The sequence below is a fragment of the Acinonyx jubatus genome, chromosome B3 (genome assembly GCF_027475565.1).
Source record: "Acinonyx jubatus isolate Ajub_Pintada_27869175 chromosome B3, VMU_Ajub_asm_v1.0, whole genome shotgun sequence".
Taxonomy (NCBI): domain Eukaryota; kingdom Metazoa; phylum Chordata; class Mammalia; order Carnivora; family Felidae; genus Acinonyx; species Acinonyx jubatus.
The window spans coordinates 107526630-107547043 of record NC_069386.1 but is presented as its reverse complement, the minus strand read 5'-3'; the positions used below and the strand labels follow the sequence as shown (position 1 = coordinate 107547043).

Genomic DNA, 20414 nt, shown 5'->3' with positions numbered 1-20414 from the left:
GGGAGAAAAAAAAAATAGATTGTGACCAAAATTAATCATGTAGCTTTTATTTTAATCTCCTGTCATGGAAGTTAAAAGCCAAGAACTAGGGGTGCCTGGGTGGCTTAGTTGGCTAAGCATCTGACTTCAGCTCAGGTCATGATCTTGAGGTTTGTGCGTTCGAGCCCCCGCATCAGGCTCTTTGCCGTCAGAATGGAACCCCCTTCGGATCCTCTGTCCTCCTCTCTCTGCCCCTCCCTCGCTTGTGCTATTTCTCTCTCTCTCTCTCAAAAATAACTAAACATTTAAGAAAACAAAGCCAAGAACTGTTGCTGAACTTGCATCCCCGAATTCACAGATGAGCCAAACCCTCCTTGACCTATTCCTCCCCTAACCCACATGGATCTGCAGTGAACACCACCCAGCCTCTGATGCCTGAAGTACCTCTGTCTAGAGCTCGGCATTTCATCTCATTTCTCGGCTTTGTTGACCACGGAGGCACCATGAATTGTTGCTTATCTCATGTGTTTGTGTTACGTTATTGTCATTTTGCATGTCAAATGCCATTGTTCCATTCGGAGATATTCCACTGAAGATGAATAAATGGCATTCCTACCAGTAACTGTCTTTCCAGATATCATTAAGTCACCCTTTTCAGGTTTTACGTCATGTTAGTGCTTCAGAAACTTTCAAGATAATTTCTTCACTCGTATTCCTCGGTAAGTTTCCCTTGACTGTCTGCTTGAGGATGGACAACCGTGATGACCTGCCCGCATTCCTACTGAGGACCCAAAGAGCATTGGCCAGAATTTCATCATTTTTCATGAATGGTGAGGTGGAATTATCTAGAATTATCATATGATTAACCCTGTTGGCTGACTCTGGAACGCTCTTCACACGAACAGGCCTCCTTTCTTCCCTAGGCCTCTGGAGGCCCCGGGCAGAAGTTTTCCACTCTCTGGGAGAATCGTCAGGTTGTGTGTCTTTGCCTTGTGTTTACTTTTAGTTTTCTCTCCATTCTCTAAATGTTTCCTTTTTAAAAGGACCTAACTTCCTTTGTAAGAAACTTGGTTTCCCCATCTTCTTTTTCCTTTTCTGTTTCTAACAGTTGTGGAAATGAAAATATTTTGTTGAGTTTCCTTATGTGTACTTGGGCAGCCTATTCAATGACTCTTAAGAGAATATCTGGTGACCTGTGGCCCTCACCTTTGAGAGAGAATGCACATTTTGCATTCTGGCATCTGATCATAGGGGCTGAAGACATAAATGGCTAGGTAATCATCTCCAGCATGGTGTCCATTTAAACATTCCTTTAAAGCAAAACCTCAATTTCTAATTTTCCATCACTTTGGTCTCCAGGATGAGTTTGCCTTTGTGAATGCAATACTGCATCTTTATAATGCTAATTTATTTTGAGGAGGGGAGGTGAGAGAACTCTTCAGAGAGAGAGAGAGGGAAGAGAGAGAACTGACTGAGCCACCCAGGTGCCCCAATACTGCATCTTTAAAGGTTTACCTCAAGTCCGATATTGTTTTTCTGAAGACTCTCTACTTTGCGAGGTTATTGCTCACAAGAATCTATACTCTAAATAATAACATTTTTGTTGGCCTCAAGTTTTGGGTTTAACTTTCTTTAATTTCTCCTAAAATTGTGAGCATGGTTGTGATTACTTCTTTACTACCATTTAAATATTATTTCCTTATTGATGGTTCTATGGCAATTGCGTATGGTTATATCCACTTTACCTGGCATTTCTCTTACAGACTAGAGATCTTCCAAGTGGTTCTTTGCACCATGATCAGACATATTGTTATTGGAGTCTCAGGACCAAAATTTCCTTCCTGTCATATGTATATGAGTTATTTTTTGGATTTCCCAGTTTAGAGTTTCCTGGTTTAGGGTTGCTGTAGTTATTGCATTCAGTAATTCTTCTTTGAGTATAACTTTTCTTGGCAGAAATCAGCCCAGATTACTTACTGTGACATGCCTTTGACTTGCGTGTATCCTGTGTGTTTCCAAAATAGCCCAAGGAGTCCATTAATTCTACCAAGTAACCAACCATCTGATTGAAAAAAATATCTACCAAACTAGCTACTTGGTTAAGCCATTAGATTGAGATTACATTGTTGTATACTGTGCAGTTAAATTGGGATACAGTATATTGTATACTGTGGATTCCAAGCATACTGTAGATCAAACTCTTGTCTCTAGGTTATTACTAGTGTGACAGATTATCTAATTTATAGGGCCTAAGTTATGCATTTGACATGTGGCTAACGTCTATAGAGTAAACAGATGCAACTCTGGTAATACACCTGCAAAACTACAACTTAACATCTGTGATTATGAATCAACTGTAGTGTGAGGTAAGCATACTCACCTGGGAAGCAGAATAGCTGAGGTCTGTTCCAGCTCTGCCATAACATACCTCTTTTGACCCATCTGGACTTGAGTTTCCTCATCTGTACAATGAGGGGGTTGGACTATATTTTCTGGGGTCTCTTTTAGTCTGAAAAGCTAAGACTTTACCCTCCAATGGAGATCGGCTGCCCCTTCTTGACTTTGGAAGATTGTGTAGACCGTTAAAGGATCCTTCTTCAGATCCTTCTTTCAGATGTCTTCTTATCTTTGGCGTCAGGATATAGTTTTGTTTAATCTTAAGGCACGAAACACTTTTCAGTGAACTACCTTTTGCCTTGAAACAGGGAATACATGGTTAATTTGGTGGAATGACATTAACTCATTTAGGTTGCTTTGTTCTTTGTTATTTTATTTAATAATTAGCTCCTAAGCACCTAAGGGCTGGAGCCTCTCCACCCAGACACTAACGGTCTCTCTCCGGGTTCTTGTTCTAGAGGAGAGAATGATCTTCCCACTGTGGACAAGTTAATCTCTGTGTTCCAGTAGGGAGATGATGGCTTGGGCAACCATTTGCCTGTTGAATGCACACATCTGGAAAATCCTCCTTGGTGGAGCAAATATACAGCATTGGATTTTTCATCCACATCAATGAGAAGTGAGGAGTGGCCCCTTAGCAAGATGTAACTATGCAATCATGCAACAAAAGTGGCTAACAGCACTTCATTTATTACAGGACTAAATGCTCATTGTTGTTTGTAAAGAATGAATCCATAACCTCTGGAGGGTTATAGTTTATGCACAGTTGGTTTTCATTTACAGAGGCAGAAAGTCCTTGTCTTCTCTGTCAAGCTTTGACTTACAAAACTCCCGTTTTCTTTCAGTTTGGGGTGTGTGTGTGTGTGTGTGTGTTTAAGAAAACGTTTAGCAACTAGATGGGAGGGAAGAGAAATAGAACTTGCAATGTGGAAGAAGGGAAACACATTTCAGAAATTCTAAACAAACAAACAAACAAAACCTAAACAACTGAGGGGGTGTCATGGAAAGTCCTAACGGAAAAGACCTACATCATATGCTTCTTTTTTATGTGCTTCCTCCAAGAGCAGAAGGGACTAGAAAGACTGGATTTTTCCAACAGAAGGAGTGTGAATGCAGAGATTCTTCTGCTGAAATTGGTGTCATTTGATGTTGCAAAGAGGCACTTGGCTTATGCAATTGAAATAAAAAGTAAAGTGCCTACCTGGGTGTTTCCAGGGTAATTGTAAGCAAATAAGACTAATTAGGAGACTTTATAGTCTCTAATTAAAAGCTAGGAAAAAACTCACTCTGTGAAACAAGAATCCTAGGATGTTTGGAAGAAGCATATAGAAAGGGCACATAATTACTTTCTGGGGGCTTTTACTTCCCAAGACCGAAATTCCTGTTCTACAGAGCACATCATTTTGGAAGCAGGGGATAAACAGATCCAGAGCTGAGTATACACAGATCCATCCCCTAAATATACATTTGGGATAATGAGTGTAGGAAATAGGGAGAGGCAATATTTTAGTACCAGCTGTACTTGGAAAATGTCGTTTAAATAGAACTGGGAGCGTGCATGGGGTAAGCTGAGAAGCACTTCGGGTTGATGCAAGTGAAAAAATTGAGGCACTTTGCTTAACCTTTGGAGACTTTTAAACATTTGCTTTTTCGTGCCCTGTGGCCAGGTCTTTCTTTTAGATCAGGTTATCATTGGGCATGGGAGTAAGTGTGAATTCAAGGGAGGAAACAGGTCTGCCGTGGGGAAGGGAGGGAGCAGGAAAGTTCACTTTGCTGAATAAAGAATATTTTAAAAGATTTTTAAAAGGTCTGTATATTCCCCCCCGGTCAGTTTGATTGAAAAGCAGAGAAACTACTTTCTTAAACACAGTTCATTTGTAGCTTGCCACAATATAAATATGGAAAAAAAAAATAACGCTACTCATCAGCAAAAGCATTTCCAGGGTGAATCTTTGGCAAAAATGTGGACCCACAACAATTCAACCGGGTTCAAAAATCTTGGCTTTGTAAATTTCCAGAAGTTTAAACATTTTCTTGTTTTCTTCTTACAGTCAGGCAGGCATTCAGAGGTACATATTGGTTCTAATAGCTTTGGTAGAAACAGGCTGAATATGGAAATGCATATAAAATACATTGTCTTTAGGCTAACTTGGTATGGATTTGTAAGGCCTGAGTAAATTGGTATATTAGTAAACTTCTTAGAACAATACAAATAAATGCAAGACACATAGGGGGAACAACAGATTCAGGAGGGAGGGTTAGTATGGTATTCCCGTGTTTTGTAGAAGACACCGGGTAAGGCCACTAATATAGGAACCAAGTTCCTTTTTTTTTTTTTTTTTTTTGGTGATGATTTTCCATCAGCTTCACGTTCATGGGTGGGGGTGGGGGGGGATGCAAAATGCAACATGGTCTTTGCCTTTGTTTTCAGCATGGTCAGCAGCGGCACTGGCTGAAATCCGGGCTCCGCATTCTCCGATTTGGATGCTTCTGGCTGGTAGAGAGGACGGGCAGGTGGCTGACGGGTGTGCTGCTGTGCTCCTGGAGGGCGGTGTGTGTGTGGGGGGGGGTCTTCCTGGCGTGCAAGGGCAAGCCTTCGTGCTTGCGAAGGGACTTCCTCTCTGGTCGTGCCTTCCTTCGTGGTTTGAGCTTGGTCTCACCCTTGGATGCGGGTGGAGGCTGGTCCCCAGCAGCCTCAGAGAACTGAACAGCAGCTGTGACACTCGCAGCAGTGTTTCTTCTTTTTCTTGGGGTGGAAAATGGTGAGGATTGCTTCATCAAAAACTGCTTTGAGACCTTTCTGAGTTAGGGCCGAGCACTCCAGGTAGCACTGCGCTCCAATCTTAAACACAAAAAGAGAGAAAGGCGTGAGGGGGAAAGGAGAGAGAACAGCAGAGTGGTTTCAGCCCCCTGCCCTGCCAAGTGCTACCGCTCCTGGTCCCACAGACGGCGGGGGGTTGGGTTGGATTTTTTTTTTCCCTCTTTTACATTTCCATTTGCATCGGCTATTCTAATTTTTGTATTTTTTACTTTCTGGTATTAGCAATAAATGGCCATGGATTGCCTTTGGTAAGCAGCAAGTTCTGAAAGTGATCCGTAACCACTCATCCCGAATGTAAGAATACAACAAATGTACAAATTGAGAGAGGATTCAAAGCCAGTGATATGGTTTAAATATACTTTGTGAACAACAGGGCTACATGATGTTGTTTTTAGCACCCTTTCATATGCATGCAGAATGTGTAAATCTGGTACAAGTGAAATGTATCTCCTTCTGTATGTGAGAAGGCAGTGTCAGCTTGGTTGGTAAAGCACATAGGAAGCGTGGGGGATGAGGTTTGCTAGGTCATTCTTCACTAACACGCACTGCCGATGAGGTCTCTCTCAGCAAGGTAATATCCAATTGATATTATTATTTGGTTTTAACATACTCATTTTTAAAATTTTTATTTATTTTTGAGAGAGACACACAGAACACAAGCCGGGGAGGGCCAGACAGAGAGGGAGACACAGAATCCAAAGCAGGCTCCAGGCTCTGAGCTGTGAGCACAGAGTCTGACACGTGGCTCGAACCCACAAACCATGAGATCACGACCTAAGCTGAAGTCGGACGCTCAACCGACTGAGCCACCCAGGAGCCCCAGGTTTAACATACTCTAAAGGCATACTTTAAGGAGCTGAAAAACCCAAAACATGTACAAATAAAAATCATAAAATACATTTACTGACAAAGACACCCTCCTAGTTGGTATACATTCTATGTGTATTTAAGTGATTAAATATTTTGTTCTTGCTTAGGGCTTTATTTCAAAGCTGTTGATGATTTCATACTGTGGTGTATTTGGCAATCACAAAATCTCTTTGAGAAATACAGAAATTCAGTCCAGAACTATAGCTTCTTATTTAAAAAATGGCACGCCAGAGGGAGGCCTGCTTGGCTCAGTTGGTTAAACGTCCAACTCCTGATATAGGTTCAGGTCGTGATCTCCCCAGATGGGGCTCCGTGCTGAGTCCAGAGAACGCTTGGGATTCTCTCTCTCCCTCTTCCTCTCTGCCCCTCTCCTGCCTGCTCTCTCTGTCTCTCAAAATAAATAAATAAACTTAAAAAAAAAAAAAGAGAAAAACTGAAGAATTAAAGCAGATGCGGAAGAGGGTAGTTGGATGATGGTGAGCCCCTGGAAACCATAGCAGATACGTGACTAAATCAGGATAGCAAAATTACATGCCTATTCCAGTAGCTTATGTTAATAAGGGAGGCAGGGCTGGTGCCAGACCATAGGGAGAGGTGAGGAATGCAGTGAGCTGTGAAGCACACACCCCCTCTAGAGCTGGCAGTCTTACTCAGTTTTAGACCACTGTTGCCACGGTTCACTCACTGGTGCCCATCTTTGTATTTTTCAAGATGAGATGGACTTTTGAAAAAAAATTCTTTTTAGCCTTTATTTATTTTTGAGATAGAGAGGCAGAGTGTGAGCAGGGGAAGGGCAGAGAGGGGAGGGAGACACAGAATCCGAAGCAGGCTCCAGGCTCTGAGCTGTCAGCACAGAGCCCGACGTGGGGCTTGAACCCACGAAAGTGAGTTCGCGACCTGAGTCGAAGTTGCACGCTTAACCGACGGAACCACCCAGGTGCCCCAAGATGAGTCGGACTTTTGGATTTTTAGTTAATAATTACCAACTTAAAAAATGCTCTGTGGGCCAACCAAGGCAGGAATGTGGGATTTCTTTGTCAGCGACCAGTCGTCTTGCAACTTGTGGAATAAAGGAATTTGTGGTTTAGCTTAGGATAGAGTGGGAACAGCCCCAGAAGGTAAAATGAACTGTTTAAGGGCACCCAGCCAGAAAGCGGAAGAACTGGACTAGAATCTGGGTCTCTTGGTGTGTGTTCTTTTCTTTGTTCTGCGATGATCATCCTTATCCCTCAACTCTGCAGGAAGTTGCTCAAGTCGACGATTAGCCCACATACATGAAAACCACACATGAAGTAAAGTTTTTCTGGCTGTGTCTGGATATAATGCACTTTTCCCCCCCTATAAACAATAGATACTGTATGAGCTAAAGGAAAATACCCAAAGAAAAGATGTTGGCTATTAAAAACCTATTTTGTGGGTTCATTTTAAGGTTTGCCCTTTGGATTAAAGAATGGCTTTTGGAATCATTAAAACTAGTTAGATGCAAAAGAGGGATGAAAAGTAGAGAACATTTTGTTAATAATGTCATGAAATATCTTACATTTTGGGATTGTGGCCAGTGCTTGATTTGAACATGTGAAATGCACCTTACTCTAGTGAAGATGTCAACTGAATGGCTGCTTGCAACGTGCTAGTCCTTCTCTGTCATCCTGAAAAAATACGCAGAGCGTGCTGTGGGGCCGTCCTACCTGGAATACCTCCCTGCTAAGATCACGAGCCTCACTTGATCCTGGAAATCATGGGAGACCTGGGCTCAGCTCACACATGGGGTTCTGGGCCCTCTGATCCTCCAAGATGGGCAGGGGCATTCCATCCCCCTCCCTCACCTCCCAGAGTGCAGCTGACAGCATGGCAGCGCTTGCCTTTTGAAGGTGAGGGAAGAGCCCACACTTGTCTGTCCTAGTTCAGATATTTTGGAAGATAGTGAAACAGTAGATCAAGACATTATTGGGTAGCCGTGTTAATACAGTTTTGGACTGATAGTCCCAGGAAAAGTAGCAAACAGGGTGTGATTTGGGAAGAATGTGTGAGAAACAGAACTCAGGTAAGAGGTGAGTGTTTCGTGGGGCGCCTGGGTGGCTAGTAAGTTCAGCGTCCCACTCTTGGTTTCAGTTCAGGTCATGATCTCATAGTTCCGTGGGTTTGAGCCCCATGTCCGGTTCTGCGGTGGCAGCACGGAGTTTGCTTGGGATTCTCTCTCCTCTCTCTCTGCTTCTCCCCAGCTCACGGTGTCTCTCTCTCTCTCAAATAAATGAATAAACTTAAAGAAAAAAGAGGTGAGTTTTTGTTAACCATGTATCAGTGGTCTGAGGGTCAAAGAACTCGCAGAAGAAGGTACAGCCATGTTAGAGAAATTGCTAAAGAGAAACCACCTCATTTATGACCTCAACAATGTGAAATGGAAAACTGTCCCAAAGAAGCATGACTTCCCTTACAGTTTCATCTACCCCTTGGAACAAAGTGACCTACACAGCCAAATATTTAGAACAATCTGTAAGAACGCAGGATTTGTGGATCCTTGTTTAGATCCACATGTTATCTGTGACGTGCTTTGCCAAAACGATTTATTTTCCAGAAAAAAAATAGAGACTGAGGAATGTAAACTGAGAGAACACTTTCCTAATAGCTTTATAATAGCTCAAATTTATCATCCCAAGGCTGGGAAATTTATCAGATGTGCACAGAACATACAAGAGTCCGACAAGAAGAAATTAAACAAACCAACAGACAAACAAAACCCACGGTGACCAATCGAGTGAAAGAAAACCAACTACTTCTTCCAGGTTGTCTTTGTGGAGGTGGGACATGTTACAGAGTAAGATAGAGCATACCCTGAAAAAGACCATGAAGTCTTCCCGGCTGTAGACGCACCTGAGAGGCACACAAATTTAACAACAATTAGAGTTTCCTGAGCAAACCTCAGGTGTCACTGGGTCACTAAATCGTTGTAAGAACTTTGCAAGGTAGGTCTGTCACCTCGTCTGCAGTTCAGAAGAGTGATGCTAGAGACGATAAGTTACTTCCGTAAGGTCATGCAACTGAAGAAGTGTCAGAGGTTTGAATCTGTCTGTCCCCTGAGCCAGAGTCTTAACACTCTGTGGGGATGACGCTAGCAAAAAAAAAAAAAGAAATGTGTCCGAAAGAGTAAAACTAATGAACAAAAGAGACGTTGTTTTGGAGGCAGTGAAGGTGATAAGAGAGGAAAGAAAGAAAAAGTAAGCCATTTCCCTCTAAATGGAGAGGGGAGCAAATACTAATGGAATAAACACAGTAAGGTGGTATCTAAAGAACCAGCTAATAACAGAGAAGTTCTCTATTTCTTACTTAAGAATTAGGAGAGGTACAGGCAACACGAAAGCCAAGAAAGAAAAAAAGGAACCTAGTGACTTGTGAGAGAAATTTTATCGTAACAAGTTGCTGAAAGAGGCAAACGTTTCTAGGCTGGATGGATTTGCAGCTGACTTTTTTAAAAGACTATAAGGCAGAGATTGCCAACTCAAGGGTGGATAGATAATGTAGTGCACCGCTTCAGTGAAGGTTAGTATGGAGGGGTGGGGATTGTGAAAAACTGAAGGATACATCCCTTGTCTGAAAGACTGTTTAAATGTTGCAGTTGATGAGGAAATGCTAGCCTTGTGTTGCCAGAGCTTTTGGGGTGTGTGTGTGTGTGTGTGTGTAAGAAGTCAGAAATGTGTATCTTTATGTAAAGTGTCCATTGTTCAGTGTTACCCTCTAAATCACATTAAAAACACACATGTGTGGGAATGCAAGCTGGTGCAGCCACTCTGGAAAACAGTATGGAGGTTCCTCAAAAAACTAAAAACAGAACTACCCTATGACCCAGCAATTGCACTAGTAGGTATTTACCCAAGGGATACAGGTATGCTGTTTCTAAGGGGCACATACACCCCAATGTTTATAGCAGCACTATCGACAATAGCCAAAGTATGGAAAGAGCCCAAATGTCCATCGATGGATGAATGGGTAAAGAAGATGGGGTATATATATATATATATATATATATATATACACACACACACACAATGGAGTATTACTCGGCAATCAAAAAGAATTAGATTTTGCCATTTGCAACTATGTGGATGGAACTGGAGGGTGTTATGCTAAGTGAAATTAGTCAGAGAAAGACAAAAATCATATGACTTCACTCATAGGAGGACTTTAAGAGACAAAACAGATGAACATAAGGGAAGGGAAACAAAAATAATCTAAAAACAGGGAGGGGGACAAAACAGAAGAGACTCATAAATATGGAGAACAAACTGAGGGTTACGGGAGGGGTTGTGGGAGGTGGGATGGGCTAAATGGGTAAGGGGCATTAAGGAATCTACTCCTGAAATCATTGTTGCACTAGATGCTAACTAATTTGGATATAAATTAAAAATAAAATAAAAAATAAAATAAAAAAAAAAACTACACATGTGGACTGATCAAAGCATTTGTGGGTGACATTTGGTTCATCACTTGCCAATGTAGTCGCTATGCTTTTTAAAAAAAAGTTTATTTATATTGAGAGAGAGAGAGACAGAGCGAGAGAGCGAGCATGGGAGGGACAGAGAGACAGGGAGAGAGAGAATCCCAAGTAGGCTCCATGCTTCCAGTGCAGAGTCTAAGGCGGGGCTTGATCCCATGAACAGTGAGATCATGACCTGAGCTGAAATCAAGAGTTGGATGCTTAACTGACTGAGCCACCCAGGTGCCCCTGTACTCCCTATGCTTTAAAGGACACCTTTTGCAGGCACTAATTTCTCTCTTTGGAAGTTTTTCCTCCCTTGTCCCTAAGTTTGTCCCCCTGATAAACTTGCCTTTATCCCTCATACTTGGCTCAGATGTCAATTGCTTCAAGAAATTGTCTCTGAGTCCTCCTTCCCCGAATGTGTCCATCACTCCCTGCTCTCTGCTACCTCAGTACTAAAAGCATTCTTGGGGCGCCTGGGTGTCTCAGTCAGTTAAGCGTCCGACTTCGGCTCAGGTCATGATCTCACGGTCTGTGAGTTCGAGCCCCGCGTCGGGCTCTGTGCTGACGGCTCAGAGCCTGGAGCCTGTTTCGGATTCTGTGTCTCCCTCTCTCTGTGACCCTCCCCTGTTCATGCTCTGTCTCTCTCTGTCTCAAAAATAAATAAACGTTAAAAAAAAAAATTAAAAGTATTCATTCAGGTGACGTGCCGTTGTCTGCAGTCACCCTCTTCTTCTGGCCTATGGGCCCCTTGAGGCAAGGAGCTATCTCTCCTTCATTTCTGTGACCCAGAGCCCAGTTGTGGAGTGACCAAGTTTCAAAGACCGTGAGAGAAGGAAGAAACGGCCAGCATACAAAACAAGGAGGGTAACGGTGACTTTTGCAGTCTGTAGGCAGGAATGCAAGACTCAGTTGATTAAGACGACTGAACATTGGGGCACCTGGGTGGCTCAGTCGGTTAAACTTCTGACTTCAGCTCAGGCCATGATCTCACAGTTTGTGAGTTCAAGCCTCACATCGGGCTCTGTGCTGACAGCTTGGAGCCTGGAAACTGCTTCAGATTCTGTGTCTCCCTTTCTCTCTGACCCTCCCCAACTCACGCTCTGTTTGTCTCTGTAAAGTACATAGACATTTTTTTTAAAAGATGACTAAACATTGATTCCAGGATTTCTACAGTGATTTGGCTGCTTTAAAAATTTTTTTTAATGTTTATTTATTTTTTATTTATTTTTAATGTTTATTTATTTTTGAGAGAGAAAGAGAGAGAGAGACAAAGACAGAGACAGAATATGAGCGGGGGAGGGGGAGAGAGAGAGGGGACACAGGATCTGAAGCAGGCTCCAGGTTCAGCACAGAGCCTGACACGGGGCTCGAACTCACTGACCGTAAGATCATGACCTGAACCAGAGTCGGATGCTTAACCGACTGAGCCATCCAGGCACCCCAGCAATTTTGCCGCTTTAAACCCACTGGTGCATACATGTTACAAAACCAGCAGGAAACGGGTACCAAGACAAAGAGTGAGAACAATCATAAGGAAGGCGCGGGGTGAAGAAGATAGCAGAAGAAGGCGAAAAAGAGGCCAAAGGCTGCAAAGAGGGAGAATGGCAAAGCGTTTTGTCAAGACATACCTTAGGAAGTCTGAACTTAGAAAATCATGGTCAGGTTGAATCAGATGGAATTGGGAAAGCGAATGCCCAGTGAATTATAATCTTAGAGCTCCAGTGCAGCAGGGTGGCTGGCGCATGTGAGGTGTTCAGTGAGTTATTGACAAGTGCGGCCAGTAGTAGTGTGGACATGCGCCCATGAGGAAGCTGGCTGGGGATGAACAAATGCAATAACGACAGGAGAGGGAGGATAAAACAAGCAGAGGCGTAACAATGAATATTTATTACCAATGGATGCAAAAATATTTATGTAAATGTGGTAGACTTTTGACAAGTGTAAAGAATGGTAACTATGTATGGTATGAAAGTGGCCTTTGAAAATAAAACGCCCTTTGCGGCCAAAGAGAGGTGATAGAAGAAATGGAAAGGTACTGACCCAAAGGAGTTGAATATGAAAGACCTGAACTTGCAAAGCACTTGAACTACGGGGAGAAGATGCACATTTAAGTACAGGGCTTCAGTGTATAGAAAAGAAGCCCCAAGACTCCAGGTTTCTTTACAGACTACAGGAGGGAGCAGAGGAACATGTGGGTTAAAGCAGCGTCATACCCCAGCTCTGCTGCTTTCTAGCGGTGCGACCTCAGCCTCTCTGAGCCTCAGTTTCCTCTAGGAAACTGGAAATAATAATAGACACACCTCGGGGGGTTGCTGTGAGAATTAATTAAGACATGGCATGTGAAGCGCTTGGCAGAAAGCCTGGCACACTGCAAACACTCCGTAAATGCTAGCTGTTATTATCAACTACTTGACTGGAAAGTCAGGGAGCAGAGAGACTTAAAGCATCTCTATAATTACATGAATTGTGATGAAACAAGTTAAACTCTTGCTTGGATTTCTTCTAAATTGGGTTTCATAAGCTAAACACGATTCTCTCCGTATCCGAGAGCAGTTGCTAGGAGAAACTGGCAAAAGGCACTAAAGTGGTGAACTCAGCCGTTGTTCCTAAAATAAGTACGAGACGAGATGGGAGGCTTTGGAGTGACTTCTTTTCAGAGGGAGAAACAATTTCCTAAATGAGAAGTCAGGCTAGGACACTGACAACCTGATGGTGGAGATAGGACGGAAGCAGGGGAAGCGGAAACCAAGTTCATGCAGAAAGCTGGTGCTGAGCCTCTGGGACCTGCTCGTGAAAAACAGATAGCTGGGAATCACATATGATTGTTTTCGTGGCTTGATGTTTATGTACCTTTAGTGAGAGAAGTTAAGCTGAATGTTTGAGGAATAGGTAGAAGAACCTCCAGACATGCACCCATTTTACAGAAGGCAAGATAAATGGTTGGAGGAGACAGTTTACATCATGGTCAGGTACACAGCGGTGACATCCACAGATCTGGATTAGAGTTGCTTGTGTCATTATCAGCTGTGTGAATCCAACATTTTCATCTCCCTAAGACTCTGTTTCCTTGCCTGTGCGATGAGACAAACACTGTCTGCTTCCGCGGGTTACCATGAGGCTGAAATGAGACAGAGCCTGTAAAGGGCTTAGTATCCCAAGAACTCGATTAATGGCTCATACTAGTAGTTTTAAAATGACATTCACAGAAGTAGGAAGTGTTGTCTCAAGTACTTGTGAAATATCCTCATGTATTGTGTCCATATAAACATAATTCTACTTAGTTCATTTCTATTCGAGTGTATCCCTTAGTTTTGGTGCCTATAAGAAAATTTCCAGAAGAGAAACACACACATTTTTATTTATGAAGAATTTGTACATAATATTTTTCTTGGCCAGTTTAAAAGGGTGACTCCTATTCTGCCCAGGGCACGCAGTTTTGCAGGGTTAGTTACTTTAGGAAGTAAAAGAGGGGCGCCTGGGTGGCTCAGTCGGGTAAGAGTCTGACTTCGGCTCAGGTCATGATCTCGCAGTTTGTGAATCGAGCCTGATGCTGGGCTCTGGGCTCACAGTGTGGAGCCTGCTTTGGATTCTTGCCGTCTCCTCTCTCTCTATCCCTCCCCTGCTTGCGCTTTTGCTCTCTCTCAGAAACAAATGAAAGAAACAAACAAAAAATAATACTGGTTTAAAAAAAAAAAGAAAGTAGAAGCAATTTCTGAAACTTCTAGTCTGGGTCTATGGGTTTGCGACTCTATCAATGAGGAAGTGACTCAGGTTATGGAAATATGATTTAAAAGCCTCCTCTTGCATAAAACACCTCCTCTAGTGTCCATTTTAGTGTCTGTTTTTGCACACATCTTGGTGGTCATTGGGAGACAAAGATTTGGTCTAAAAAAATTCCCCATCAAAATCACCATTCGTGTTAAGCTCTCAAGAATGCAGAAAGGTCTGTGATGACAGTTTCAGCTGTGAGTTAGTTGCTATTATCTGTCCTTAGCCACTTGGATTCTCCAACTAGTTATCTTCTTTCTGGTCCACATGAGTGCTCTAGATGCTGTTTGTGAGATAATCTGGCCGCTCTAAGTGGCTATTCATTATATGGTGAGAAATATTGAACAAATATAACCCTGCCAGATGCTAATCTAAGTTTTCCCCAAGAAAATCACTAAATACCTTTTATGGGGTCATTTAAATAAATTACATTGATAGTAAGTAGTGAGATGAGTCCCTTTATTCACACTAAATACAGAACTGGATATTCTAAATGTTGCTAAATCAAATGACAAGTGCTTCAGGAGTTGAAATTCACCAAGTTTTTTTCTAAAAGAAGAACAGACAATGGTGGCTGGGAAGACGCCAACCAAACGGTCCCTTCCAGTGTCACTAGAACAGAGGGGACAGTATGAAGCAGACAGAGGATCCTTGAACACACTGCACTTTAAAGCAAAAGTCCACGTAGCTCACTCATTCCAAACCATGCACCAAATTCTTCCGTCAGCATATATTTCAAATTAAATCCAAATCTGACTGTACCGCTTTCGCAAGCTTCACACCGTGCTCGTAAGTGAGAGGTTTCTCTTTCATATACAGCAAACGGGCCAAGGTTTTGGGGTCATCGCGGAGATCAATCTGGCAAAACAAACAAACAAACAAACAAACAAACAAAAAACAAAACAAAACAAAAAAAACCCCACGCGTGATAAGCTTACTTATTTTTTTAGGCTAAGTAGATATTTTAAACCGTGATATGGTAGAGATTCTCCCCACCACCACTTTACATCTATGAAGTTGCCGACTGACTTTTCTTTAAGGAGGTGCATACATACACATGCCCATATTACATCGAAAAAATAAAGGGATTTCTTTGTAAATGTCAACATCAGGTTTTCCATGTGCTTTCTTCTCCAAAAGCAATTCCCCCGGGGGCTAGACTCACTCTAATAATTCTGTGGTTGTTTCAGGCGTTTTTGAAATTTCCTACTTATTTTTAGATCCCACTTACAGGATATTACAATGATTGATCAGTCTTATTACCTTGCAGTGATGCCTCATTTGATCCCAAATTATATTACTCATTTCTTAATAGTCTATTTCCTGGCTGTGAATACATCTTTGTCTTCACCCTCATGGGGATAAAGATTTGTCTCCTATGAGGATATTTTAAGGAATGTTGATGCAGACTTGGAAGGCATATCCTAAAGAGGAATTTCCAAAGGTCTACCTAAGGAATGAGCATTAATCTTTTCAAAGGTAGAACTACTTTGAAAATAGCCTGTATGTTGGGATTAGTTTTCATAATTTAAATAAATATTTTAGTTGCTTTACAATCTCACTGTGTTGGGGTGTCGGGTGGCTTGGTTGGCTAAGCATGTGACTTTGGCTCAGGTTGTGATCTCACGGTTTCTGAGTTCGAGCCCCACCTCGGGCTCTGCACTGACAGTGTGGAACCTGCTTGGGATTCTCTCTCTGCTCCTCCCCCACTCCCTCTCTGTCTCTCTCTCTCTCTCAAAATAAATAAATAAATAAACTTAAAAAGATCTCAATGTGTATGTGAACCTATGCACACATGAATGGGTGTAAATGTGACTTTTAAAGAAAAACCGAAATATATATACATTAGAGTACCATTTATAAGCACATTGCTCTGCTTTAGCGATCTGTGGGTTTTTTCTTTTTGGTCTATTTATTTATTTAAAAAATTTTTTTAAAATTTATTTTGAGAGAGAGTACATGCTCATGGGGAAGGGGTAGAGAGGGGCAGTGAGAGAGGGAATCCCCATCAGGCTCCGTGCTGTCAGCACAGAGCCCAGTGTGGGGCTCGATCTGACCACGACCTGAGCCAAAACCAAGAGCTGGATGCTAAACCTATTGAGCCACCCTCGTGCCCCTCTTTTTTGGTCTTGATTGTCCAATGTAGTGCCACCAGCTATAAAAGAGGCGCAAATTGCACAGAGAGGTTTATGTCCTGTCACATATTTTGGCAGCAGGGATCTGGGCTCTGTCAGTGTGGTCAAACATCATCATCTGGAATTAGGGTAAAAGCCTGCTTTTAAACAATTCTCTTTCAGAGTAGAAGCATTAACTATACTCTGATTTTTGGATGTGTTCATCTTCTGTCCATATCTTCTCTAGGAAATGCTTTTACTATTTTTAAAAATTTCTCTTTTCAGTCAGAATATAAAAGGAGAAATAGAAAACAGGAACCTATGAAACAGATAATAATAAAACCCTTCCATATTATTACATTTCTGTGGCTTTGGATAGTAATTTAGCAAAGAACAAAATCCTTTCAAAATTATAAGAAGGAGGAACAATCTTGAACACATTTGTGCAATTGGCTTCCTGTTGGTAATTCAAATTATAGAACTTTATTAGCTTTCAAAACATTTTAAGGCCCTTTACAGCCACAGGTTTGTTTATCTAGTACATCTGTTTTTAACTTCTTTCCTAAGATCCAAAAGACCAAGAGGTTTAAAGGGAACAGAGAAGAGTGAATTTCTGTCTTTCTCCAGTGGCGTTATGGAGCTCCTGGAGTAATGTGCCCATTTGGACTTTTGGGGTCACTTTGACATCCATACCTATTCTGTGACTTTCAAACAATTGTAGATTTCAGATATAAAAAAAAAAAAGATTAGGTAATTAGCGCGATCGACGTCCGCACCTCGTTCCTCTGGCTCAGGACTGGAGAAGGGCGTCTACTTCAAAAAGTACTTTGTTACTTAAAAATAAAGAGCAGAGGGATTAATTTTTAAAGATCACATCAAAACCTCCTCTTCGTGTAAATAGCTCTGTTGTTCTTTCAACCACGAGCTAAATAATCATGCAGATCTTAGGCACGGCTACTTCTGGGGTTGATACATCAGACACACTCTTCCCTAGTGTTGGTGAAATAGGCTGTTCAAGAGAAGCCTGGTCTTTCCTTTTTTGCTGCCCGCCTGCCCTGCCCACCACACCTTGCCATCACCCGCCTCTAACCTGGGTCCCTATGAGGACGTAAGGCACGTGAGGCATGCAGTCCTTCAGCTCCGGGACCCATTCCTCCTGGACGTTGTGGTAAGAGGCAGGATTTACGACAGAGAAGCAGATCAAAAACACATCTGTGTTGGGGTAGGAGAGCGGCCTCAGCTGGTTGTAGTCCTCCTGCAGGTAGAGCAAAGAGTTTGTACAGACTCGGGAAGGCGGGCCCTACGTGCTTGAGTGTTCAGGGCAAGATTCCACCACAGCTCCCCGTGACCTGCTCCTGCTCCCGCCCTGGGATCTGGTGGTTCCCTATAGGCATTGCTAGAAATAAAGGAGCCATCAGTCAGAAAAACACCTTTTTGCTGTGTATAGAGGTTGTAAATAGCACCCCCCCCCCCACAGTTTCAAAATTAAAATTTATTTATTTATTTTGTGAGAGAGAGAATGCACACGCTCATGTGCGTGTGCACCAGCGGGGGATGAGAGAAGGATAGAGAGAGAGAAGGAGAGAAGAGCGAGAAGGAGAGAGAGAATCCCAAGCAGGCGCCATGCTGTCAGGACAGAGCCTGACACGGGCTCAAACTCACAAACTGTGAGATCATGACCTGAGCCAAATCAAGAGTTAGATGCTTAACTGACTGAGCCACTCAGGTGTCCCGTAAATATCTTCCATTTAGGAAAAACTTAGGAAGCAATTTTTTAAGGAGCTTTAGTGAGATAATTTACATACTATAAAGTTCACCCATTTAATGTGTATAATTCAATAAGGATTATTACAGTTCCCCGTTGCATTGTGCTGTATTGAATGGAGTTGTGTTGTATTGAATGTGGACTTAAATTAGTGTGCAATCGGCTAAGGCACAGTAGTTCTCTTCTTACACAATTTTTAAAAATTCCATGCAAATTTAATTTAGAATACGCTAGCTGTAAATGTAAAGCAAAGAGTTGCTGCCAAATCAGACGGCACAATTTTGTAGAAATATATTGGGTGAGGGTTGAGAGTTCAGAATTCGGGGTTTCCTGTGAAGTCTACCTAGAGGCCACAGTGTGGCCTAAATAATAAAATACCAGATTGATTCTTCTTTCCCCAGGTTTCAAACCAGAATACGTTCTGGTTGGAGAGTTCTGGCTTTCGTAGGTTGTTTATGTATATGCTGTCAGAGCAGAAGAAGATAAAGACAAAGTAAAACATTGGAACATCTCACCTTTGGGAAAGTGTCAGCAAGTAACTTTCACCGTATGTGAAATGTTCTAGGAGGTTCCGAGGTAAATCCGCTATTTCAATATAACGTTTATATTTTCGTAGAATTTAGTAACACATAAGCCAAAAGTAATTTTATGTGTGTGTATACTTGATATTACATAAGTATACACTATGTATACATACATATCTGCACACACCACAATATGACATACTTGTCATACACACCATGGATCGTTCATATATATATGCACACTGCGTACATACATTAGGGCAACCAAATCTGTATGTTCACACTTACCACATACACATAGGCATGTGCAACATAGCTATTCATTTACTAGGGTCCTGACTCCTCTTCTTAACATGAAAAAACATTATTAGACTCATATATGCTCGTTGCAATTCAAATATGTAATCTCTAATAGTTTTTCCTCTCTTCCTAGAGGAAGCCATGGTTTAACCGTATCCTTTTGAATATTTTATATTTATTTACATATGTAACAGACATGTGTTCATTTTAAAAAAGATAAATTGATTACATAGTTCATATTGTTGTATCCTTTGATTATGTGTGTGTGTATATATATATATATATATATATAATGTTTATTTCTTTTTGAGGGAGAGTGAGAAAGAGAGTGTGAGCAGGGGAGGGTCAGAGAGAGAGAGGGAGACACAGAATCTGAAGCAGGCTCCAGGCTCTGAGCTGTCAGCAGAGCCCGACACAGGACTCGAACCCACAAACCATGAGATCATGACTTGATCATGGTTCTGAGCCACCTGGGTGCCCCTTGTGTCCCTTGATTTTTTTTAACCTTAATAGGTCATGGATATTTAAAAATATCAACCTTGCTATCTTTCTACTGAGTCTCATGATGTCTTTATAAAAAGGGAGTACACATATATATGTACACGTGTGACTAGAAGGAAGTCCTTTAGTGGGTTATGTGGCATCTCTGGTCAATGAGCATGTGCTGATCTCTGATTCTGTTTAGATACTCCAAGTACCCAGCCCACAGGGAATCAGTACGCATGGCCGCAGCCATCACTCTTGCTAACACTACTAAAACCTAAGCAGAGGTGTTTATTTACTTATTTATTTTTAATGTTTATTTATTTTTGAGAGAGAGACAGAGTGCAAATGGGGGAGAGGCAGAGAGGGAGACCCAGAATCTGAAGCAGGCTCCCGGCTCTGAGCTGTCAGCACAGAGCCTGATGTGGGGCTCGAACTCATGAACCGCGAGATCCTAATGTGAACCGAAGTCGGACGCTTAACCGATTGAGCCACCCCGCCGCTCCTAAGCAAAGATTTTTAGTTACCCAAACAAAATGCAGCATAAGATGGCAAGGATGCCGAAAAATCCAAGTCCTAGAAAATAAACTAAAAGAATATAAAAAAATCACGGATCGTGGCTCATTTATCACTTTTCTATTAAAGCAAATAAGTAGGAGGTGGGTGCATTGCTGAATAAACACTGGTCACAGTGGACAGCTGGGCCCAGCCTACTGGCTGCATAGCAGCTGAATTGTGCCCGTGCGTGTGTGTGCGTGTATGTGGTGGTGGTGATGGGGGGGGGGGGGCGTGACAGGGCAGTGGGAAAGTGGACAGCTCATTTCTTGTCACTCTCCCCTTCTCTTTACCCAACGAGCCCTGTAACCAAAACTTCTTGCCCCTGGTCTCTGCACTGCTTTCCTTACTCTCTGGGGCT

General features: G+C 42.2%; 1 protein-coding gene across 1 annotated transcript in view; it reads right to left on the bottom strand.

The window, feature by feature from the left end:
* Positions 1-19: 19 nt before the first annotated feature.
* RHOJ (ras homolog family member J) overlaps positions 20-20414 on the bottom strand; it is an 87764-nt gene continuing 67369 nt past the window's right edge. Inside the window, exons 3-5 of the mRNA XM_027065871.2 lie at positions 17517-17681; positions 15075-15170; positions 20-5218 (exon numbers count right to left, since the gene is read on the bottom strand). Of these exons, the coding sequence (XP_026921672.1) occupies positions 5072-5218; positions 15075-15170; positions 17517-17681 (408 nt within the window). The 3' untranslated portion in view covers positions 20-5071. The remainder of the gene's footprint in view (positions 5219-15074; positions 15171-17516; positions 17682-20414) is intronic.